This window comes from Pristis pectinata, chromosome 28, assembly GCF_009764475.1.
Source record: "Pristis pectinata isolate sPriPec2 chromosome 28, sPriPec2.1.pri, whole genome shotgun sequence".
Taxonomy (NCBI): Eukaryota; Metazoa; Chordata; class Chondrichthyes; order Rhinopristiformes; family Pristidae; genus Pristis; species Pristis pectinata.
Window position 1 is genome coordinate 2112903 of NC_067432.1, and position 24637 is coordinate 2137539.

Here is a 24637-nt window from a genome sequence, read left to right on the forward strand (position 1 = left end):
TAAATACTGTAGAAGTTTGTCAAACTATTTATCTTACATAAAAATCACATTGATGTAGTCAATGCTTTTCTACAGTACTTGCTATTATTCACTGATTGATGTACTCTGAACTCCAAGCCATAGGCCAGCATAAACAGCAGAAAACTATCCACCCATGGAAGAATCTTTGAGCCCCATACAAAATCCCGTGGAACCAGAGTGAAAGCAAATCACCTACAATGCTGAAGAATGATCTTTCAGGAATGGATGCCTATGAAATTTTAGACCCTTATTTAAAAAAGGACATTTGGATACAAACACATTGCAACTATTTTCTTTCACATCCACATCAGCAAGTACTGCCTTCCCACACAATCTCCCCCTCAGACAGGGCAACTGCACATTCAGACATCACTATCCTTTGAGTTTATCGAAGTGCACAGTGCAGATAAGATGAAAAGAAAGTTAAGCAGGACAATACAGAAAATATTTTTAAATAGGTTTATTTTAACACAAACCATCCAGCAAAGTGGGACCACATGGCTGTAAAACAGAAGATTTGGATTTATGCAGCTGCCTTTTGCTTCTTCTCCAGCTTGAGTTTGCGCTGAAAGAAATGGGATATTAGTCAGCATCTAAAACACTTGCCAACCCAGTCAGCAAACAAACTGCAATGAAGGTGTACCAACATTTTAAAATGTTTGTAATCAATTTGCTGCATTACTTGCAATGTCACAAAGACACCAAATAATACAATAAAACATCCTCAGCTCTATTTACGCAGTTGCAAGCTTGAACCTGCTCAAGGACATAATTACTCACTTTTTACTATTGGCACTCCAACTTGAGTTTCCAATTTTAGAAATGAAGTGTGTTCTGCAACATTCAGTTTTTGCCAGAAATTGTATTGAATCAGTGATTAGAAACAAAGTGAAAGTAATACAACTTGAATAATTTTCACTGATTACCAAGTCATTTACTGCCTCCATAAATGCAAGGTTTATTAGGCCCAAGTTTGTAAGTATCCCCAGACATTTATCAAGTCTTAATAGGAAGATTATTTCTTTTTAAATCGCTATTATACAATTTTTAGTCATCTCACAACTGCTCCAAGGTGGGACTGATCAGTTTACACAGCCATACTCACATTCTTTTCTTGTAGGAGAATTGCACGGCGACGTGCAGTTTTGGCATATGGGTTGAGTTTCATCATGATCCTCAGATTCTTCAGTGGGTTCTTCTTCAGTACTCTGCGGTGAATCTTTTTGCTGCAAAAAGCAGTGGGGAGAAAAAAAAACTTAAGACACATGCAGGAATTACTAGCAAATTTACATGTACACAAAGGGCTCAAACTGAAGGCACAGGGAAAACAACAGATCTTATGGAGAGACGAGGAATTTGAAGCCCACTAACTCAATCACATTCTTTAGAGCTACGGGAGTTGGCACATCCTCAGCTAGAAAAACAGTGCAAATAACATGCATCACCTTCTGCAGAGCAATTCCCCACAATGCCAGGTGAAAGTAGCATTTGGCATGAATGTTTAATGAATTCAAATACCTTTCCTCTGCCCTTTATACACACTCACACCCAATCAGTGATTATTCCAGCTTCATCTCCAAGTTAGGAACAAGACATCAGAACTTCCACTAATATCACATGGCATCAAAAACACGGACCATGAAGTGGAATCTCATCACTGTCTGAAAATTAATAAATGAATGTTCTAACTGACATGCAGGTCCCTCAGGATCTCAGAGGAATTAAGCTAAGCTCAGAAACTGCCCAGGTGAAATATTTCAACTTACTTTGGAGGACGAAGAGCTTTCTGGATTTCCTGACTCTTCAGGATGCGGCTCAGATCTGTGTTAGCCATCTTGTGAATGGGAAGGCTAGATAATAAACATTTGTAGTTAGAAACAGTAAAGAACAGCCACAAACAGGACAGTAACCAAGACTGCTAGTACAATAACAAGTAGGTTCTTTAATAAGAGGACATCACCAGCAGCATCCTACACTTGGGGAGCCTGGGTAAAGATAACAGTTTGTGAAGAGTCAGGAAGCCTCTACAAGCTGTTATTAACCTGCTCAGACATCAGAACTTCCACTATTATCACCAGCTGTCAAAAACACGGACCATGAAGTGGAATCTCATCATTGTCACACAAAATCTATGTCAGGTAATAGAGAAAGAGTAGAATATAGAGTAATGCTCTCACAGTTGGGCAGGAACACTGATGTGGTGGATATCAGTCTAGGATAGCAATTTTAATGAGGAAATCACAGTCATATGAAGGGAAAAAGATTCTAACATGGAACAAATGAAGCCCCATGAGCCCTCCATGCTAACATCAGAGGCTTACTTGTATCCAACCTTCAATTTTGAAGGTTTGCGCCATGTTCCATACAACTCATCCAGCTTGCGAAAGGCACTCTCAGTCCAGATACAGAACCGTCCAACGTGGCCACCAGGAGCAAGTCTCAGCACGTTTAATTTGTTGACATTAAGAAGAGTTATACCTGCAGTGGACAAAGCAAATCAACACTAGGCACAAAGAGTCCAACTAAGCTCGTATTCCCAAAACTTTACAGAAGCTCCCACCAGGAACACAATATAAACACATGGCACATAGGAGATGCCATGCCCATATCTGGTGTACAGTGAAAAATGATGAAATGAGATGGGGAAGAAACAAACTAAACACAGAATCTTGTTCTTTAGATTTACAAACTCATCACCATTTGATAGACATTACACGTCCCCTGACCACTGTCCAGCTCACACTAGAGTTTTATAGGTTACTTCTTCCAAATTTATCACTGGCAAATTCAATGTAAACAGTTCTCTTCCTGTTGACAGGATGCCAGAATGGTCCAACAGTATTTCTAACATTAAAGATTGCCCAAATGTATTCATGTCCAATCAAATACCACATTAGACAAACAACGTACTGCAGTATTCACCCGGGCAATCCTCTACCTGGAATATTCCTGAAAGCTCTTACAACACCATTGTCTTCATTGTAGATAACGCATGGGCCCCTGCGCCGGATACGGCGACGGTTCCTCATTTTACCTTTGCCAGCACGCATACGCTGGGAAGCATAAACCTGTAGGCAAAACAAAAATTCTATTTCTGACTAATTCCAAACACTTTCTTAAAAAAAATTAAGTTTAATTGAGATCAGATCTTCGAAATCATCAGTCATCAGAAACACAGACCAAAATTGAAATTTCATCATCTCTCTGTGCATCATTCAATAGAAGAAAGAGTTGCTTGCCTTTTTAATATCATTCCAGGCCTTCAGTTTTTTTAGCATCAGAACAGCCTCCTTTGTCTTCTTGTAGCTCTCTACCTTATCTTCAACCACAAGTGGGAGCTCTGGGATTTCTTCAATACGATGACCTACAGAGGAGTACAAAATCACTATTAGGGCATCCATGCCAGTACAACTAAGTAACTGTCAAACCCCTAATTTTGGTTAGGGAGGTAACTCCTGACATAAAATGTTTGGGTTCAAAGCAAAAAGTAAAACAGTGATCAATGGGGAAAAGATGCTCATCCCGTTTCAGTTAATGATTGAGATGAATAAACATGGTATGTAAAGAAAGATGTGTGCCAATCAAATCAGTATTGTTAGTAAGTGGAAAGTGCAAAACGTTTGAGTGGCAAAAGTTAAAGCAAAGAGCTATGATCACTATGAGGCAAGTAGGCACCAACCGCCTGCAGAAATTATATGACGCAAGATGGCACAAAATAATTTAAGAGGTCTTGATGAGAAACTTAAATTAGCCCAGTTCCTCAAATCCTCAGTCTCAGTCAACATGGTCAGGAGCCGCTCAGATCCAAACGTTCGTCATTTATCTGTACCAGCATAATAACAGCAGGCAACTGTTGCTGTGCACAGCATAAGACGCAAATTACACCATCATAGCAAGCTACTGCCACATTTCAAAGCAACACAACAGCAGGAACATAGTTTAAAATATACTCAAAAGGACCTGGCTTTAAAACCATATGATTTATATCAACAGAAAATTCCCATTAGTAACATCTGGTTGCTTTTGCAATGCCATTTTCGGCTAATTCTATTAAACAAATGCCTAATTAATTTTGGCAAATATGTTGATGTGCTCACTGCCCTACTGACCAAATTGTCTATCAATTTTGGAACAGATACCAGTTGCAGTACAGTTGTAATCCTAGAATGGCTCACCTTAAGGCAACAATTGCACTGACATAAATAACTTTCATTTCAAACTGATTGAAATTGCTATGGACAAATCCACTAATTTTTTTTTTAAAAATTGTATTTCGTTTCTCCCATGACTGAGAATACTGCAGTCAACTCTCACCAGCTGGTGCAAGATGAAGCAAAATAATCTTGTATTTTATTCAAGACTGCTTTTATTTGTGTGGCCCAAGAATTTTAGTCTCTGCACACTCACCTTTTGACATCACTAGAGCAGGGAGGGCAGATGCAGCTAGAGAAGAGCAGATGGCATATCGTTTCTGGTTTATATTCACCCGGCGGTGCCAACGTCGCCAAGTCTTTGTGGGAGCAAACATACGACCACCACGGCACATCTGAGCTTTGGGTTAAGGTGCACAACTTTTCCAATGAGCAATAGTTGGGAATCCAATCTTGCTCAGACCCAATACTCTTCATTCCCATGTACCAGCTTAATGAAAGAAGGCAACTGCTGCTGCACACACTGTAACACGCAAAGTACATCATAATGATAAAGGAATGTTAGTCCAAAGAAGGTAGTTCAAATAGGCTACAAACAATATATTCCAGATTATTAATAGCGGAGCACACAAAAGACAATGGGCGAACAACAGACTTTGCAATATCATTTAATCTTACACAACTAAGAGGATACATTCCCAAAAGCACCTTGACCAGAGCGATGGGTACCACCACCCCGAACGCGGGGAATACGAGCCACAGCCCTGCCTGTACCCCATGACTCGGCACTGGTCTGGTGACCTAAAAGAACAAAAATTGCATCAATACAAACTGTACTAGGGTCACCACATACACTTGTTACTTTCTCAAAACAACCTCAAAAGCCAAAATAATGTTTGACTGAAATAGTTTACAGGTCACATCAATAGAGTTAAACCAACACGAGTACTCTGTAGCCATTTTCAGTAAAATACAAAAGCCATGAACAAGAACTATATGCATAAATTTTGCATCACAAAGCAATACTTCTCAGCCCACTGGTCTCTAGTGTTCACTAGGTTTATCCACCTCACACACAGATCCTCTGCCCTCAACCTCAAAAATCTTCACTTTTATATCACCTCCTGCTAAAAGCATTCATACCTCAAGAATGCTACATGAAAACTTCTCATTCCAATTACCTAGAGGAGAAGCAAGAACATGTCTCCCTAGATCTTTATGACTAAGTTTATTTATGACCTCATAAACTGGAACTCTCCACTTCATTTACCCGTTCTAATGCTCCCAGAATTTCAAACGCATCTATCAGGTCAGCCAGGACTTCTTCCAGGTGGATTCCAATCCTTAAGCCAGATCCGACCATGAATACAGACACTTTCAAGAAAGTCAGTGCATCTCAAATCATTGTTCTCATCACATCCTGATACCCCGCATACATCAATCAACATGCTTAAACCCTCTCCAGCACCACTGACTCACATTGTTTTAAAGTCGTCAGTCCACATTTCCACCTCTTCCATCATCACATCAGGTGTTTCAACAAAGGAGTTTTGTCCTTTTTTTTCCAGGTATCAATGATTTTGTAGAGACCTCAGGTTCTCTCCTCTACAACCCATCACCATGAATCTGAGCCAGACATCAGGGTCTTCCACCATCTTCACCTTGTGCCCAGTCTTCACTCTAGACTATACACACATTCTCTTAACTTCAGATTTCTTGATCCAACTGGACATACCTCCTGACTGCTTACCACCTCTAGATTCCCACACCCCTATCATAGCTAACTATATGGCATTGAATGTCAATTTTTCCATGTCGACAGGCTCTGACAATTCACACTCCCACCTTGCTTCCGACAAGGACACCATTCCATTCTCCCAATATCTCCAGCTCTGCCACATGGGTTCTAATGATAACACTCAAGTATGTTTAAGATGTTTTCCTTTACACTTAACTGCCTTCTCCAACAGTTGACAGGGATCAACCATTCCCATACATCAGCTCTCATGGCTTTCCTCAAACCTAGAAGATAAGAATTTGGCCCTCATCTTCCACCTCATTCACCAAAGCATTCAATGAACTATCCTCCTGCAATTATTGCCACTTTGAAGTGCTGCCATTACCAGATACTCTCCCCTCTCCTTTCAGTGCTCCTAAATGAATTTTCCCCTCTTCGTCTCCACCAAAATCCACTCCTTGTTCTGGCACCTTCCCATGCAATCACAGGAGATAGAAAACCTGCCTTTTAACATTTCCTCCTTTCCATCATTCAGGGACCAAAACACTACTTCCAGGAAAAGCAGCAATTCACTCCAACTTCTTCCAAAATAGTATATTACATACACTGCTCATGACATAGAGACATCTACAATGGAGAAATGAAATGCAGACTGGATGACCACTTTGCAGAACACCTTTCTTCAATCTGCAAGAATAATCTTCCAGTTGCCTGTATCTAATTCTTCCGCACATTTTTATCTCTTAAGAGTGCTGCAACGAAGTCCAACACACTTGGATAGTATCCCACCTTCAGACAAAGCCCTCAGGACTCATCATTGAATCCAACAATTTCAAATAACCAGCCTTTCCAGTTTGAATCAGAAATGACTGATTCTGATGCAAGATCATTAACCTATAACATTAACTATTTCCTCATTTCTACAAAACCTTGCTGAGTACTTCCAACACTTTTGTAGGCCCATTTCTAATGGCAACAGAATTGGTCAAGTACAAAAACAAATCAACATTCTGTACATGTTCATATTTTTAATCCATTTTTGATACAACTTCAAAAATTCACAACACCCAAGTAGACATCCCTCAACAGCCTTTAGTGGCCAACCCCAACACGAGAATGTTGCCTAGACTCCCCAACCCAAGGAAACTGTTTTTCAATATTTAGCTCACTAATCCCTCAATAATTGTTTTAAGATCACTACTCATTCTTCTAAACTTCAGTGAGTACAGGTCAATGCTGTCTAATCTATGCTGCACTAGTTGAGGCCAGAATAGCCCAACTTAGCTCCTCCAATACTCTAGCTCAACCAAGTTCCTCCATGACTCTATAGCATAATGTCACAATTGTGCAAATGGATTATCAGTTTATCTTTAATTGTTAACAGCTTAAAAGTAGCTATATTACTAGAACTCAGTTCTAGAGTTGTAACCCAAAAATCAATTTAGCATAAAGACAAGTAATTTTTACCCCTTCATTAAAATCAAAATGAGAAATGCCTTGGTAACACTTTGATGCAACAGCAACCAGTTCAGGGAACTGACTGGCTTTGCCCCATTCCTACAAATTAGCAATTCCAACCAACATGAATAAAATTCTTATTTGATTATCTTTTTAACATCAGTCAGATATGATTTGGACCACATGGGGCAAATCAAAAGGACAAAAATCAGTCAATTTTAAAGCAAAAATACCTTTTAAAAAACAAAATTACCTGCATCTGCACTCACAGCATATGGCTGTCTGTTATTTTTGCGCAAGTTTGTGTGAACAAAGTTCACAACATCTGGGCGGATGGGAGCCTTGAAAACAGCAGGCATAACCACATTTTTACCAGATCTTTCTCCCTTGTCACTGTACACTGTTATCAGAGGGCGAGCACAAGCCTGAAAGATTGTATATGAAGCATCAATTAGATATAAGCACTATACTAATAATAGTTCTCAGTTCACCAGTGTCAGACTTCCCAAGTTGCATCCACCTTTACAGTAACGACAAAAAAAAGGACTCAAATACAATCATTTACCATTAAGTGGTTTGTAGGACAGCAAAGGTTTTCATTATAACCCTGTTCCACTACAGATGGAACTAAATTTGACTGTATGTCCATAATTTTAAATCACACGCAAATACTGATTCAAATATTATATTAACTTCAAAATTAAATCACTTTATAGACATCAAACTAAGCTTAGCAAACCAAGGCCCCAAGTGTATGGTAAAAGCCTTATCACGAAAACACGCGATTGGAGAAAAGTTCTCCTTTCATAACCAATGCTGAAAATTCATACAGATTTTGCTTTTAAACAAAGAAAGTGTTTTAAATTCGGACATATATTCCTCTAACGCCTCCGTCCCCAAGTACGTGCCCCATCCTCCAGAACTTAACCGGCTTTAATTGAACCACACCGTGGATACGGTCTGCCACACAATATAGTTAACATCCTTCGCTAGTTTAACTAGTTTTAAGTTTAATTGACCTTCAAATACCACGCCTTGCCTCCCCACCGTTTAACCAGCTTCAGTGAAGTTACCCCGAGGACAACGTGTCTCCCCCTCCCCCACCCATGCCATAAAATGGCGGCCTGGCAGCACGGCCTGCAGCTTTCTCCCCTCGTTACAGACAAAACTTCAGCACTTTAAACAAGTTAGAGTTTCTTAAGTAAACGGCGGGCGCCGGCGGGCAGTCACCCCCCCAGACCGGGCTAGCGTTAGAGGCCGATCCGCACCCACCATCGCCGCAGCTCCTCAACGCCGCCCGCTCGGGATGGCGACCGCGGCAGGAAAAGGAAGAGCCCCGCACCGCCGCGCCGCTAAATGAAGGCCGCCGCCAGCCTCCCTTTGTCAATAATCATTAAAAGTCTTGCAACTGCAATATAAATATTTAAAATGAACAGTTTAGACATACTGCCTCTTGAAAATGGCGTAAATGCTCGATTTTCTCTACAAAAATAATAGAATATAGCTAGCACTATTTTCTTTTAATGTCGGCACTATCTTTACGCGCATCGATACATTTGCAAAATACTTTGCAGAATAGATAAATTATTAATTAATATTTAAGTTCTATTTTTATATACGTCCTTTGCTTAGAAACATTTTAATGAACAAAAAAAGCTTTAAAAGAGTTGCTTAAAGCTGGACGATGGTTATGAGGAAGTGACGTCCGGCTGCGGGGAATTGCGCGGGCTGCCGCCTGTGTTTGAAGCGTTGGTTTTCGTCGGTGAAAGTTGGAGTTTGAAGTAAAATCTCGGAACGGAATGGACGCGGCTCTTCTCCGCTCGGCGCGAAGCTTTCTGGCCTTCTTAGTTGGGTGGGTGTCGTCAGAGGGTACAGGTTAATGTGGAGAGCTGCGCTGTCTGACGGGACAGAGGAAAAGATAAGCAACAATTCAAATGTTTATCCCAATCTTTCCTTGAAGAGAAACGTGTTTAATTCAATAGTGGAGGTGTTAATGCAGGCACTATGGGCCGAATGCTGCCTGTGCCGTGTGTTTGATTATTTGAAGACATCCACAACTTGCAATAGTAAACCTGTTTATTATCATTGATTGAATGGTATTGGTTTACTATTGTCAATTGTACCCAGATACAGTGAAAAACTTGTCCTGCATACCGATCGTACAGGTCACAGTGCAGTTACATTGAGTTAGTACAGAGTGCATTGAGGTAGTACAGGTAAAAACAATAACAGTACAGAGTAAAGTGTCACAGCTACAGAGAAAGTGCAGTGCAATAAGGTGCAAGGTCGCAACAAGGTAGATCGTGAAGTCATAGTCCATATTGTATAAGGGAACTGTTCAATAGTCTTGTCATGGTGGGATAGAAGCTGTCCTTAAGTCTAGGTCTGTAGAGGATTGTCATTCCCTGTCCTAGCTTTGTCTGATAATTGTGTCCAGGCTCTGTCCTGTAAAGTACAGCATTAATTGTCTCTTGGTAGCGTGTGAGATCGTAGTAAGGAAACTCATTTTAAGGAAGCAGATGCTCTTTAGGCAAATCAGTGCCACCACCACAACAACAGCAGCAACGTTTATTTATTCAGCGTCTTAAATGAAGTAAAATATCCGTAGGTAATTGAAAGGAAAAATTTCAAACAGAATTTGACTTTAAATATTCAGGTGATAGGGCAGTTAGAGTCATATAGCACTTCTGTGGACTGAGTCTGGCAACTGTTAGGCATCGATTTACATAAATCCTACACTAATCCCAATTTGTTCCTCCAGTTTTTCAGCACCTCATTTTCTGTCTTGGAACCTTGCAGCCTAACAGCATGAACATTGACTTCTCCCACTTTAAAAGAGCAAACACAGACTAGGTGACTGTTTTGCAGAACACCTGCGCTCTGTCCATAACTGCGATCTGCACCTCCCCGTTGCCAGTCACTTCAACTCCCCCTCCCACACTATCATAGATACGTTAGTCCTCGGCTTCCTCCACGGCCAGGAGAATTCCAAGTGCAAACTAGAGGAACAGCACCTCATTTTCCGTTTTAGAACCTTGCAGCCTAACGGCATGAACATTGAATTCTCCAACTTTAAGTAATCCCCACACGCCCACCAACCACCCCCCCCCCCAACCATGCTTCTTCTCTTCTTCCCTTTCCTAGCCTCTTTTTTTCTACCCCTTTTTTTTCCTTTCTCTCCTTACCTTTGACCCATCCCCCAGTGGATCTGCTCTCCCATTTCCCCCGCCCTGCCTGTCACTATCTCTTACCTGCATCTACCTATCACCACCTTGTGCCCACGCTGCCTCCCCTCTTTTGTCCACCTATCACTGCTCTGCTTTTCCCTCCTATATATTGGGCTTCCCTTTTTCCTATCTTCAGTCCTGAAGAAGGGTCCTGACCCGAAACGTTGACCACCTGCTTTCCTCCATGGATGCTGCCTGGCCTGCTGAGTTCCTCCAGCATCATCATGTTTTTCATCTAGATTCCAGCATCTGCAGTCTGTTTTTCTCGTATTATCTGTTTTCTTCCTTTGACATACCCAGGAAAGAGGAAGCGTCCTGTTTTTCACTTCCCATCCCCCACTCCCAGCTTTGCTGAGAACCTTCTGAAACTAAATTCTCTTGAAAGTTTAAACTAGACCTTATATAACTTTCTCATGTGAAGTTCAATCATCTGTCAGATTTTTGTGCATTTGCAGAAATTTCAGTTTGAGGTGTTTTAATCTCTTGTATCCTGACCAGTTGGGAATGTCGTTTTGCAATATCCAACAATGTCGTCAGATGGTAACAGATGATTGTCAGTTCTCAAACCCAGTCGGTCAGTGTTATAAGTCTCCTTTTTCTTTAAAATATATCTGAGTTCCTAAGTTTTCCAACCAAAACTTTAACTCATTGTTTCCTTTTTCAAAGGTAGATATATCTAATGTGCTTCTAATTTTTTTTAAGATTCCTAATCTTTTATTCATAAAATTTGAAAGAATAATTTGCTGTTTTAGGTGCATGTTTTATTTTATTATCACTAGATTTGACATTATGTAATGGTGTCCAGATGTATCTGTCTCCATATTTCTGTATTCTATATTCTAGACAGGATAATCCTGGGGAATTGTCCATTGAGGGTCTATGGGGGTAACTCAGAAATAAAAAGGGAATGTTTGCTTTGATGGGATTTTCCTATAGGCTCCCCAAAAGTCAGTGGGAAGTAGAGGAGTAAATACAGTGTGTAGGGAGATCGCAGAGAGCTGTGAAAACAATAGTAGATGTTGTAATAGTAGATGATTTTAAATTCCCTTGTATTGACCAGGATTGTCATGGTCCAAAAGACTCAGATGGGGTGGAATTTAAGTGTGTCCAGGAAATTTTTCTCAAGCAATATGTAGATGGCCCTACTAGAGAGGGCAGCACTGGACCTCCTGTTGGGAAATAGGGCAGGGCAAGTGACTGAAGTGTCAGTGGGGGAACACTTTGGGACCAGAGACCATAATTTGATTAGTTTCAAAATAGTTATGGAAAAAGATAGGACTCTTCCACAGGTTTAAGTTGTAAAATGGGGCAAGGCTAAGTTTGACGGCATTAGACAGGAACGTAAAGGTTGGTGGGGAGAGGCTGTTTGCAGGTAAAGGGCTGTCTGGCAAGTGGGAGGCTTTTAAAAGTGAGATAGGGAGTGTTCAGGGCCAGCATGTTGCTGGTAGAGTGAAGGGCAGGATTAGGGAACCTTGGTTCAATAGAGGCTCTGGTCAGGGAAAAGGAAAAGACATATGTCATGTAAAGGCAGCTGGGATCAGGAGATCCCTTGAGGAGTATAAGGGATGTAGTCATACACTTAAGGGGGAAATCGGGGGCAAAAAGACGACTTGAGATAGCTTTGACAGATAAGGTAAAGGAAAATCCTAAGATCCTATAAGGACATTAAGAGCAAAAGCGTAACTAGGAAGAGAATAGGGCTGCTTAAGGACCAGTGTGGTCATCTACATGTGGAGCCACAGGAGATGGGCGAGACCGTAAATGAATATTTCTTGTCTGTATTTACTGTGGTGAAGGTCAAGGAAGCTAGGGAATTTGGGAAGGAGAATAATGATGTCTTGGGACATATCCACATTACAAAAGAGGAGATGCTGGTGACCCTAAAGTGCATTAAAGTGGATAACTCCCAGGGCATGGCCAAGTGCATCCCAGAACATGGTGGGAAGGCAGGGAAGAAATTGCTGGGGCCCTGGCATGGGTGTTTGTATCATTAATTTGAGAAGGGCTGCAAGGACAAATCAGGGAACTGTAAGCCGGTGAACTTAACATCAGTGGTGGGAAAGTTACTGGAGGGGATTCTGAGGGGCAGGATCTACCTGCATTTGGAAAGGCAAAGATTGATTAGGGAGGAAAGGCAAAGATTGATTAGGGATAGTCAGCATGGCTCCAGAACATGGAACAATACAGCACAGTACAGGCCCTTTGGCCCATGATATGGTGCCGACCTATACAAACCTACTCCATGATCAATCTAACCCTTCCCTCCTACACAGCCCATAACCCTCCACTTTTCTTACATCCATGTGCCTATCTAAGAGTCTCTTAAACGTCTCTATTGTTTCAGCCTCTACCACCATCACTGACAGTGCATCCAAGCACCCACCACCCTCTGTGTTTTTAAAAAAAAAACCTACCTCTGACATCTCCCCCAAACTGTCCTCCACTCACCTTAAATGGATGTCCTCTGGTATTGGCCATTTCCGCCCTGGGGTAAAGGTGCTGGCTGTCCACTCAATCTATGCCTCTCATAATCTTATACACCTCTATCAAGTCACCTCTCATCCTCCTACACTCCAAAGAGAAAAGCCCTAGCTCACACAACCTATCCTCATAAGACATGCTCTCTAATCCAGGCAGCATCCTGGTAAATCTCCTCTGCAGCCTCTAAAGCTTCCACATCCTTCCTATAATGAAGCGACCAGAACTGAACATAATTCTCCAAGTGTGGCCTAACCAGAGTTTTGTAGAGCTGCAACATTACCTTGTGGCCCTTGAACTCAATCCCCTGATTAATGATAGCCAGAACACCATCTGCCTTCCTAACCACCCTATCAACTTGCATGGCAACTTTGAGGGATTTATGGACTTGGACCCCAAGATCCCTCTGTTCCTCCACAGTGCTAAGAATTCTGCCATTAACCTTGTACTCGTTCTTCAGGTTCGACCTTCCAAAGTGCATCACCTAATACTTCTCTGGATTGAACCCCATCTGCCACTTCTTCACCCAGCTTTGCATCCTGTCCATATCCCATTGTAACCTATGACAACCTTCTACACTATCCACAACACCGCCAACCTTTGTGTCATCTGCAAACTTACTAACCCACCCTTCCACTTCTTCATCCAAGTCACTTATAAAAATCACAAAAAGTAGGATCCCTGTGGAACAGCACTAGACACTGAGCTCCAGGCAGAATATGCTCCATCTACCACCCTCTACCTTCTGTGGGCGAGCCAATTCCAAATCCATTCAGCCAAGTTTCCATGGATCCCATGCCTCATGACTTTCTGGATGAGCCTAACATGGGGAACCCGGTCAAACTAAAATCCACATACATCACATCTACCGCTCTACCTTCATCAATTTATTTTGTCACCTCCTCGAAAAACTCAATTCGGCTCGTGAGGCACGACCTGCTCCTCACCAAGTCATGCTGACTGTCCCTAATAAGACTATGCTTCTCCAAATGCTCGTAAATCCTGTCTCCAAGAATCCCCTCCAATAGTTTGCCCACCACTGACGTAAGACTCACTGGTCTACATTTCCCAGGATTACCCCTATTACCTTTGTGCATGGGAAATCATGTCTCACGAACTTGAAAGAGTTTTTTGAAGGGTGACCAAAAGGACTGATGAGGGCAGGGTGGTAGATGTTGTCTACACAGACTATAGCAAGGCCTTTAACAAGGTCCCGCATGGTAGGCTGGACCAGAAGGTTATTTCACATGGGATCCAGGGTAAGCTAGCCAATTCGATACAAAATTGGCTTTGTGGAAAGAGTTAGAGGGTAGTAGTCAAGAGTTGTTTTTCAGGTTGGAAGCTGACTAGTAGTGTGTGCATGGATCAGTGATGGTTGTTCATCATCTGTATTATCAATTTGGATGAGAATGTGGTTGGTATTGTTAGTAAGGTTGTGGGTGATGCCAAAACTAGTGGTGTAGTGGACAGTGAAGAAGGTTTTCTAAAATCATGACAGGATCTAGTTCAAATGGAAAAGTGGGCCAAGGAATGGCAGATGAAATTTAACTCTGACAAATGTGAAGTGTTGCATCTTGGTAAGTTAAACTAGGGCAGGGCTTGCACAGTAATTGGTAGGGCCCTGGAGAGTGTTGCAGAACAGAGAGACCTAGGAGCGCAAGAACATAGTTTGCTGAAAATAGCAACACGGTAGACAGGATGATGAAGAAGGCGCTTGGCACACTTGCCTTAATCGGTCAGGGCACTGAGTACAAGGGCTGGGACATCATGTTACAACTGTACAATATGTTGGTGAAGGCACACTGGAATATTGTGTGCAGTTCTGGTCGTCTGGCTACAAGGAAGGATGTCATTAAGCTGGAAAGAGTGCAAAAAACATTCACAAGCATGGTACCAGGACTGCTAGGGCTTGAGTTATAAGGAAAGACTGGATAGGCTGGGGCTTTTTTTCCATGGAATGTAAGAGGCTGAGGATGACATTATAGAGGTATATAAAATCATGAGGGGGAGAGATAAGGTGAATGATCAAAGTCTTCTTCCTAGGGTAAGGGAGTTTAAAACCAGAGGACACAGATTTAAGGTGAGGAGGGGAAAAGTTTAAATGGGACCTGAGGGCCAACTTTCTCACATAGAGGGCGGTGGGTGTGTGGAACGAGCTGCCAGACGGATAGTGTAGAGCAGGTACAATTACAATACTTAACTAGACACTTGGATAGGTAGAGGGATGTGGCCCAAATGCAGGCAAATGGGACAAGCCAGGTAGGCACCTTAGTTGGCATGGACAAGTTGGGCGAAGGGCCTATTTTCCACGGTGTATAACTCTATATCCTGATTCTAGAATGGCAAAAGCCTCTTCCAGTAAAAAATAAACAAAGATTATAAAATAATATAAACAATGATAAACAACATAAACAAAGATCGGTACCCTTATGTACAAACCATTGCCGCAGTCTGCTTTTGTCTTTCCAGTATATTTATTTTCCTCTCCAGACTTTGTGACCAAGGAAAGGAAGGACCGTTAAAGGATCCTGTGCTGTTTGAGGTAATGTGCTTGAAAAGCTAAATACTTATCACCTCTCTTCCATTGAACAGCTCACTAGAAATGCACTTCCTGGTCACCTTTTTGCTGCCTATTTAAAAAAAAGTCACCAATGCTTTCTATTCCCATTGCTGCTCTTTCTCTTAACGATGATTTTCAGCCACTGCTGTTTCTTGTCCACATGCTGCTGCTTGGTGATTACATGTGTGGAAGTTGGTTCAGCTTCAGCAGCACTGATAACACTCAGTTCTATCTTCACTTCCTCCCATAAATCCTATGAGCTGTAAGACTGGTTTAATAGTGGACTTCAGTATGATGAATGCAGATTTTAAAAACTAGTCATGAAATTAGTAGTTTATGATAGACTGAGTTCTCGTATATTTAGCAACTGATCAGTACTTTGGATTTTGCTATTCAGGAAAGAAGGAAGATAGAAAACAGGGAACTATACTCCATTTGACTGAACAGCTGGAAAATGCCAACATTTCTCGGGGACATGTTAAGAACAGAATAGAATTGGTGGTGTAAATGTAGATTTATGATAAAACTGTTCTATATAAGGTTCAAAGTAGGGTGGATAAAGGGGAAAAGTGGAGTTTCAAAAAGCATTTACCAAGATGCCAAATAAAAGTTCCAAGAGGAAGTTTCCCAACTTACAATTGAGTCACATTCCTGGATCCTGTACATGAGTCAGTTTGGTCACTAGCCAATCTCCTGAATGTCAATGTTATGTTAACTAACAAAATTAATACTGAAGAGGTAAGACCATAAGATATAGGAGCAGAATTAGGCTATTTGGCCCATCGAGTCTGCTCTGCTGTTCAGATCATGGCTGATTTTTTCAACCCCATTCTCCCGCCTTCTCCCCATAACCCTTAACCCCCTCACCAATCAAGAACCTATCAATCTCTGCCTTAAATACACCCAATAACTTGGCCTCCACAATCGTCTATGGCAATGAATTCCACAGATTCACCACCACCTGGCTGAAGAAATTCCTCCTCATCTCAGTTTTGAAGGGATGTCCCTTTATTCTGAGGCTGTGCCCTTGGATCCTAGACTCTCCTATTGATGGAAACATCCTCTCCATGTCCACACCATCCAGGCCTTTCAGTATCTGGTAGGTTTTACTGATATCCACCTATCATCCTTCTGAACTCCATCGAGTACAGGCCTAGGGGCATTAAACGCTCCTCATGAGTTAAGCCTTTCATTCCTGGGATCATTCTTGTGAACCTCCTCTGGACCCTATCCAGGGCCAGCACACCCTTCTTTAGATATGGGGCCCAAAATTATTCACAACATTCCAAGTGCGGTCTGACCGACATCTTATAAAGTCTCAGGAGTATGTTTGTTTTTTTATATTCTAGTTCTCTGGAAATGAATGCTAACATTGTATTTGCCTTCTTTACTAACGACTCAACCTGCAAATTAACCTTGAGGGAATCCTGGTCTAGGAATCTCAAGTCCCTTTGCACCACTGATTTCTGAATTTTTTTCCTGATTTAGAAAATAGTCCACACCTTTATTCTTCCTATCCAAGTGCATAACCCCACACTTCCCTATGCTGTATTAGATCTGCCAATTCTTTGCCCACTTTCCTAACCTGTCCAGGTCCTCCTGCAGACTCCCTACCTCTGCTACACTATGTGTTTCGACACCTATCTTGGTATTGTCTGCAAACTTGGCAACAATGACATCAGTTCTTTCATCCAGGTCATTAATGTATGAAGTGAAACATTACAGTCCTAACACTAACCCCTGTGGAACTCCACCAGTCACTGGCAGCCGTCCTGTAAAGGATCTCTTTATCCCCGCTCTTTGACTTCTGCCAGTCAGCCAATCTTCTATCCATGCTAATACATTGCCTCTAACACCATGGGCTCCTAACTTGTTTAGCAGCACCTTATCAGAGGCCTTCTGAAAATCTAAGTAAATAACATCTACAGACTCTGCTTTTTCTAACCTGCTTCGTACCTCAGAATTCTTTCAAATACCCCAAAACCATGTCCTTAATAATGGACTATAAAATCTTACCAACCAGCGAGGTCAGGCTAACTGGCCTATAATTTCCTGTCTTGCCTCCCTCCCTTCTTAAATAGTGGTGCCACATTTGTGATTTTTCAGTCCTCTGGGACCCTCCCTGACTCCAGTGATTCTTGAAAGATCACTATTAATATCTCCAGCATCCTCTTTCAGAACTCTGGGTTGTAGTCCATCTGGTCCAGGTGATTTATCCACCTTCAGGCTCTTCAGCTTCCCCAGCACCTTCTACTTAGTAGTGGCTGCCTCCTAACTCTCTCTTGAATTTCTGGCATGTTGCTGACTGTCTTCCATTGTGAAGACTGACACAAAGTACTTATTTAGCTCCTCCACCATTTCCCTGTTCCCCATTACTACTTCTCCAGCATCATTTTCAAGTGGTCCAATGTCCACTCTTGCCTCTCTCTCTTACCCTTTGTGTATCTTTATAAAATAAGATTCCAAAAGTTTTTTTAATATTGGCTAGTTTATCCTCGTATTTCATCTTCTCCTTGTAGCTTTTTTAGTTGTCCTCTGTTGGCTTTTAAAGGCTTCCCAATCCTCTGGCTTCCCACTAGTCTTTGCATATAGTGCCTTCTCTTTTGCTTTTATGAAGTCCCTGACTTCCCTTGTCAGCCATGGTTGCCTCATACTTCCCTTAGTGTGTTTCTTCTTCCTTGGGATAAAATTCTGCTGTGTCTCCCAAATTACTCCCAGAAACTCCTGCCATTGCTGCTCTACCATCATCCCTTCTAGGGTCCTCAATCAACTCTGATTAGCTCCTCCCTCATGCCTCTGTAGTTACTTTTACTCAACTGTAATACCGTTACATCTGATTTCAGCTTCTTTCTCTCAAACTGCAGGGTGAATTCTACCATATTATGGTCATTCCAATATCTCTCTAAGAAGAAATATTCCAGTGAAAATAGCTGTAATAATTTTTTCTTTATACAGAAAATACAGTAACAAAATTAATTATTAAATATTGTAATAATAAAGTGCTGACCAACTTGCCATTAATCCTGGTACTGGCTTCAATCTTGGTTGATAAGTGGATATGTGGTTAAATGTTCATGCTGGCGATGGTGGATGGAGTTTTTTGAGAGGATTTGCTGGAGCTTTTGCTAAAGAATTTTCTGAAGTTGTTGAAGTGGCCTCTGGCTTATGTTTAACCTTCCTAAAACAATTTTCAATAGAAAATTTCACAGAGGTCTTTTCCCTCCCATCATAAATGTTATTAAAATAAGTCAGCTAGTCATTAACCTTCTAGATGTTAGCGAAGCATGAGGATTGTGGTCTTCCTTGGACATAGGCAGGTCAGATCTATAAGGCAAAAACAAATGGCAGAGTTTGGTTGTAAACTTCTCGGGATCTTCTAGGATGTCTTCTTCAACCTTGTATGTGACCAATTGAACTTCTAATTTCAAATCTTTGTCTGATAACTCTTGTGTGTGAGATTGCAGTAACTCCATAACACCAACTGCTTTAATGTCCTGATGTAGGGTCTTGACCCAAAACAGAGACAATTTCTTACTGCCACCCCCCCCCCCCCCCCCCCCCCACCGATGCTGCTTGACCTGCTGAGTTCCTCCAGCAGATTATTTGTTGCTCCAGTTTCCAGCATCTGCAGTCTTGTGTGTCTTCTCTGTTTGAGATGCTTGTTCAATACAGCAAATTTTTCTGTCATACTCTCAATGCCCTCTAATCCTTTGGAACTGTGCTCAAATTGAGGTCAAAGTTTCCTCCAGGTACCATTTATATTTGTCTTCATTCCATTCTTCAGCAATCTGCTGGATGCCTGATAAACATTGTAGTCCTTTCAGAATTACATTAGGATCTTGCAGTTCTCATCTTCTGTGGCCTTAATTGCCTGCAAAAATGTGCTGTGTAGATAAAAAGGCAATGACAAGCTGATTTATTGGCTGCAAATGATGAGGCAGCATTGGATGGCATGCAAACAATCTTAATATTGGAGTGAAAGTGTGCAAAAGGGAGGGTGGCCAGAAGCATTGTCTAACAAGCAAGATCTTGAAGGTCAAGTTGTGGGCTATGCCGTAGACCTTCAAAAAAGGCATTAAATGGTTCCGAGACCAGACTTCAGATAAATATTGGTTACCCACACCTTGGGATTAGATTTCCAGATAACCGGTATTGGTACTTTACCGATGCCCTTGAGAGCTAGCCTGTGGGTTCTCTGCATGGTAAACTAGAAGAAGTTATAGTTTGCATTCACTGTAGGTATTACCACCAAGCATTAATGTCAGCCTGATTGTCATGGCTTTAACTCTTGACATTGACTTTCCATTCGTAACAATGTATGTATGTTAAGAGATTGTTTTCAGGACACAGCACTGTCATCAACATTGAATACTTGCTTAGTATTATAAACCCCCTCTCTAATAATATCAGCCAAAACATTAGAAAATTCATTCACTGCATTAAAATCTGCACCAGTAATTTCACCTGTTACTTAAATTATTATCCTGTTTAAATCTGTTAAACCACCCACAGCTCATCACATCTGCAAAATGCACTGCAATTACTTGCTAGGCTACTCTGACAGCACCTTTTAACCACTTGACCTCTACCAGTAAAAGCAAGGTCTTCAGGCATATGGGAACACCACTTACTGCAGGTTTTTCTTCAATCCTCATGTGGAAATATATCACCATTCTTTCATCATCAGAGTCTAAATCCCAGAAATGCCACCCGACAGCATCGTGGGAGGACCTTAACCAGGTCTGCAGTGGTTCAAGGGGGCAGTGCATTAACACCTTCTCGGGGGCAAATAGGGATGTGTAATAAATGCTGGCCTCATCAGTAAAGTCTGGATTGTGAAAATTGGATGGTTAAATAAATAAAGTACAAAACTAGATGGGAAGGGTAAGCTCTGAGAAGGATACAAACAGCTGCAAAGGATTGCACATAGGTTAAATGAGTGAGCACAGCCTTGGCAAATAGTGCATTATATATAGAAATGTGAAGTTATCCATTTTGGTTGTAAAAATAGAAAAGCAGATTAAATCATAAGGTACTGGGAGATATAGATATTTAGAAGGATCTGAGTGAGTGTCAATGAAAATTGGTTAACATGCCAGTGGAGCAAGCAATTAGGAAAGGAAATGAATGGTATGTTATTCTATGACAAGTGTTTAGAAGAATAGGACCATAAGACATAGGAGAAGGAGTAGGCCATTCAGCCCATCGTCTGCTCCATCATTCGATTATGGCTGATTTATTTTTCCCTCTCAACTTTGTTGTCCTGCCTTATCCCTGTAACCTTTGACGCCCTAACTAATCAAGAACCTATCAACCTCTGCTTTAAATATACCCAATGATTTGGCCTCCACAGCCATCTGTGGCAATGAATTCCAATTCCACAGATTCACCACCATCAGGCTAAAGAAATTCCTCTTCATCTCTTTTCTAAAGGGATGTCCTTCTATTCTGAGGCTGTGCCCTCTGGTCCTAGACTATCCCACTACTGGAAACATCATTTCCACGTCCACTCTATCCAGGCCTTTCAATATTCGATAGGTTTCAATGAGTTTCCCCTCTCATCCTTCTAAACTGCAGTGAGTACAGGCACAGAGCCATCAAATGCTCCTCATACCTTAACCCTTTCATACCTGGGATCATTCATGTAAACCTCCTGTGGACCCTCTCCATCGCCAGCATATCCTTCCTTAGATATGGGACCCAAAACTGCTCACAATACCAAATGTGGTCTGACCAATGCCGTACAAAGCCTCAGCACTATGTGCTTGCTTTTATATTTTGGTTCTCTCGAAATGAATGCTAACATTGCCTTTACATATAATAAATACATATACCGATACCTATAATAGCTCTCAAACTATGGGGTGAATTCTATCATATTATGATCACTGCCTCCTAAGGGTTCCTTTACCTTAAGCTCCCTAATCAGATCTAGTTCATTACACAACACCAAATCCAGAATTGCCTTTTCCCTAGTGGGCTCAACCACAAGCTGCTCCAAAGAGCCATCTTGTAAGCATTCTATAAATTCCTTCTCTTGGGATCCAGTGCCATCCTGATTTTCCCAGTCTACCTGCATATTGACATCCCCCATGACCACAGTAACATTGCCCTTCTTACATGCCTTTTCTATCTCCTGTTGTAATAGGAGGTGATCTGGAGGTGGTCTCATTGAAAGATAAAATTCTTAAGAAGCTTGACAGTGTAGATGCTTAGAGGATGCCTTGGAAGTCTAGAACTAGGAGCTGCAGTGTCAGGATAAAGGATTGGCCACTTGGAATCAACATAAAAAAGGGTTGTTAAATTTTAGTATTCCATACCCCAGAGGGTTGTGAGCAGTCAGTTAATGAATGTATTCAGGACAGAGATTGATTATAGTATGCGAGTATGGCAAATAATGTGGCAAGTTAGAATTGAGATGGAAGATCAGGGATAATTCTATTGAATGGCAAAGCAAGCTTAAAGGGCCAATTATTTCTCATGACTTACTGGGTAGATTTCAGCAATACATTGTGCACTCACATTGTGGAAAAGTCTTGGTTATACTTACAGAAATCATCCGTGCAAAATATAGTTGTACACAAATGTCATATTTACATTTTAATTTGCTGGGTCACAGCTAAAATAGTAGATAGTTTTTTCTTAGAGCTTCCTTCTCTTGAGGACTACTTGTAACATTTCCTTCAAAACACCAACATTTTCTCCTACCAGTCCTGAGTTCACACAAATGGTAGCTGCCTGCACTAAGCATTTCTCAATTGATTTACCTAGGCAGCATGTATATTGCAGTTGAAATCAAGATCACATCATTGCAGGGAATTGCCCATGCACATCTCCTGTTTTACGATACGGTGACATATCAAATTAGTAATAACAAGGTATACAATTGTACTTTTTCCCTTCACCCACCAATATCATTACTGTTTTCAGTTGTTTAGTGGGTAGGTTAGATCTGATTTTATTTTTTTGAGGTTTTATCTTTTTTGTGTTTTCTACTTTACAACAGCAACTACATTAAGTACTTTAATGATTATTAGGTACCTTGGGATGTTCAGTGATTTTATAAAGATTTCTTTGTCTTGTAGGATGATGTTCAAGTGCACATTGTAGATGAAGTGAATAAAAGTCCCTTGCGTGCATTCTGGAAGGAGAATGCATCGGTGTTTATAGCAGAAAGGGCAGTAAGTATGCAAATTATAATTCTGTGTTAAATTACTCAAGCACCTTTGGAGGTATGCTGAAAGAGGGTTTCCAGCAGCATAATTTGAGGCTAATATCATTAATGTTAAATTAAACCTGAACATGAAGGCAATTTGTTACTTAGTGACTTTGTCTTTCGTCGTCTTGTTACTCCAAGTTGAAGGATGTGGACTTTTCCGAATTGGCATATATCAAAATCAAAGCAGCAGTAATTTGCATAATGTGTCTCTCAATGATCCTTTGTTTTTGTATTCTATATTTATTGTTGAATTTTTCTGCCATCTTAAGGTAATGTTTTCTATCATTAATCCTTGTCACCTTTCTGATTGAAGTGCTGGTTTATTAAAATTTGAAGTTATCTCTTTGAGAGCAATGAAAAATCATTGTGACTGCTGCCAACTGTTCATGGGGAGAAATTGGCCACAGTGTTTAATTGCAAACACTTAGAGGAGACAAGGAACCTATTAAAGAAAGAGTCTTTAAAATATGAGAATTTTTTTCATATTTAGTTTTCATGCATTTAAAATTTGCACCGTGGATCATGTGCATTGTGTGATTATAGATCCTGAGAAAATCCCAAGTATGATGATGAGTTGCTAGATCTAATGTTATGCAAAGCTGGGACAATAAAATTTGACCCTTTATTACTTTTATTCTGAGGTTAAAAATTGGCTGGGTTTCAGGTTGCTGGTTGCTGTCTGGATTGGGCTAGGGTCTGATTTGTCCCTACAGTTGATTAACTGGCAATACTCACTACTTAGGGTTATGCCTGAAGAATTAATTTGGGAATTCTGAGTCATTAGATGCAGTATTGCTTCAAAGGCATGATGCTTTTGTGATACACGGGCACGAGGGCTATAAAGTTTTTATTTTCTTCAGTTGTTTGGTCTGACTACAGGTGCCCTTTTTTCTCATAGCCATCTAAAGAGGATGAGGACCACATGGAAGACTCTTTTGATAATGAAACCAGCAAGACAACATCCAGCAAGTTAGAGGATGTGGGCCCATTGCCTCTTTCAGTTATGAAAGCAAGGTAAAAGCAAAATAACGGCAAAGTCAGTCACATATATACTATATGTGAATTTAAGAGAATTGGGTCTTGGTTACTTTGCTTTGCACGGTATGCAGAAATGCTATTCAGTTCTCAGATTCACACTCGTAATGGCCACAATGAAAATCATCGAAAACTCAAGTAGTGAAGGCTTTCTTTCTGAATTGTACTATTCATTGTGTAATCTCCTGTCCTTTTATTTGAAATGAGTGCTTCCCTTGTAACTCAAAACAGAGAGCTGTATGCATGCTGTGAAAATATTATAGTAATGGAGTTGTGATTCCTTTTGTCAGGTAATGACAATTAATTTGTATGTGATGATTTAATTACATATGATGAATGGGAAGGACCAGATCAAAGGTGGATAATCTGATATTACTGATCATTGGTAGATGGTGACAACCACATTGAAGGTTAATAAGGAAAAGATACATTTTATTGGGATGAAAATTTTTGCAGTTTTTTGTGCGAGTCAGTCTGCAGAACTATTTGATATTGAATTAGTAGTATGAAAGAGCATTTTGTTGGAAGAAAGAAGACAGTTTGTTTGCACTTAACCTTGAAGGTCTTTGCTCAACAAGTGGTTTCCAGAACAATGCAACCGTGTCTGCGTGGGTTTCCTCTGGGTGCTCCGGTTTCCTCCCACATTCCAAAGACGTATGGGTTAGGAAGTAGTGGGCATGCTATGTTGGTGCCGGAAGCGTGGCGACACTTGTGGGCTGCCCCCAGAACACTCTACGCAAAAGATGCATT

General features: G+C 41.0%; 2 protein-coding genes and 5 non-coding genes across 7 annotated transcripts in view; 1 reads left to right on the forward strand and 6 right to left on the reverse strand.

Moving 5' to 3' along the window:
* Positions 1-466: 466 nt before the first annotated feature.
* rpl4 (ribosomal protein L4) lies at positions 467-8754 on the reverse strand. The gene is made up of 10 exons (XM_052040240.1): positions 8641-8754; positions 7622-7793; positions 4867-4973; positions 4429-4567; positions 3261-3385; positions 2960-3089; positions 2343-2499; positions 1788-1871; positions 1127-1247; positions 467-586 (listed from the first exon to the last, which is right to left on the reverse strand). Exons 1-10 carry the CDS (start codon positions 8641-8643, stop codon positions 545-547), a joined length of 1080 nt encoding a protein of 359 aa, XP_051896200.1. The 5' UTR covers positions 8644-8754; the 3' UTR covers positions 467-544.
* Positions 1613-1683, reverse strand: LOC127584127 (small nucleolar RNA SNORD18). Its single transcript, XR_007958355.1, has one exon. It is a non-coding gene; the product is annotated as a small nucleolar RNA SNORD18 (small nucleolar RNA).
* LOC127584121 (small nucleolar RNA SNORD18) lies at positions 2071-2141 on the reverse strand. The gene has a single exon (XR_007958349.1). It is a non-coding gene; the product is annotated as a small nucleolar RNA SNORD18 (small nucleolar RNA).
* Positions 3160-3226, reverse strand: LOC127584122 (small nucleolar RNA SNORD18). The gene has a single exon (XR_007958350.1). It is a non-coding gene; the product is annotated as a small nucleolar RNA SNORD18 (small nucleolar RNA).
* Positions 3817-3916, reverse strand: LOC127584123 (small nucleolar RNA SNORD16). The gene has a single exon (XR_007958351.1). It is a non-coding gene; the product is annotated as a small nucleolar RNA SNORD16 (small nucleolar RNA).
* Positions 4627-4725, reverse strand: LOC127584124 (small nucleolar RNA SNORD16). The gene has a single exon (XR_007958352.1). It is a non-coding gene; the product is annotated as a small nucleolar RNA SNORD16 (small nucleolar RNA).
* A 309-nt stretch (positions 8755-9063) lies between the features above and the next one.
* zwilch (zwilch kinetochore protein) overlaps positions 9064-24637 on the forward strand; it is a 37807-nt gene continuing 22233 nt past the window's right edge. Inside the window, 4 exon segments of the mRNA XM_052040256.1 lie at positions 9064-9220; positions 15564-15615; positions 22719-22814; positions 23751-23866. Of these exon segments, the coding sequence (XP_051896216.1) occupies positions 9168-9220; positions 15564-15615; positions 22719-22814; positions 23751-23866 (317 nt within the window). The 5' untranslated portion in view covers positions 9064-9167.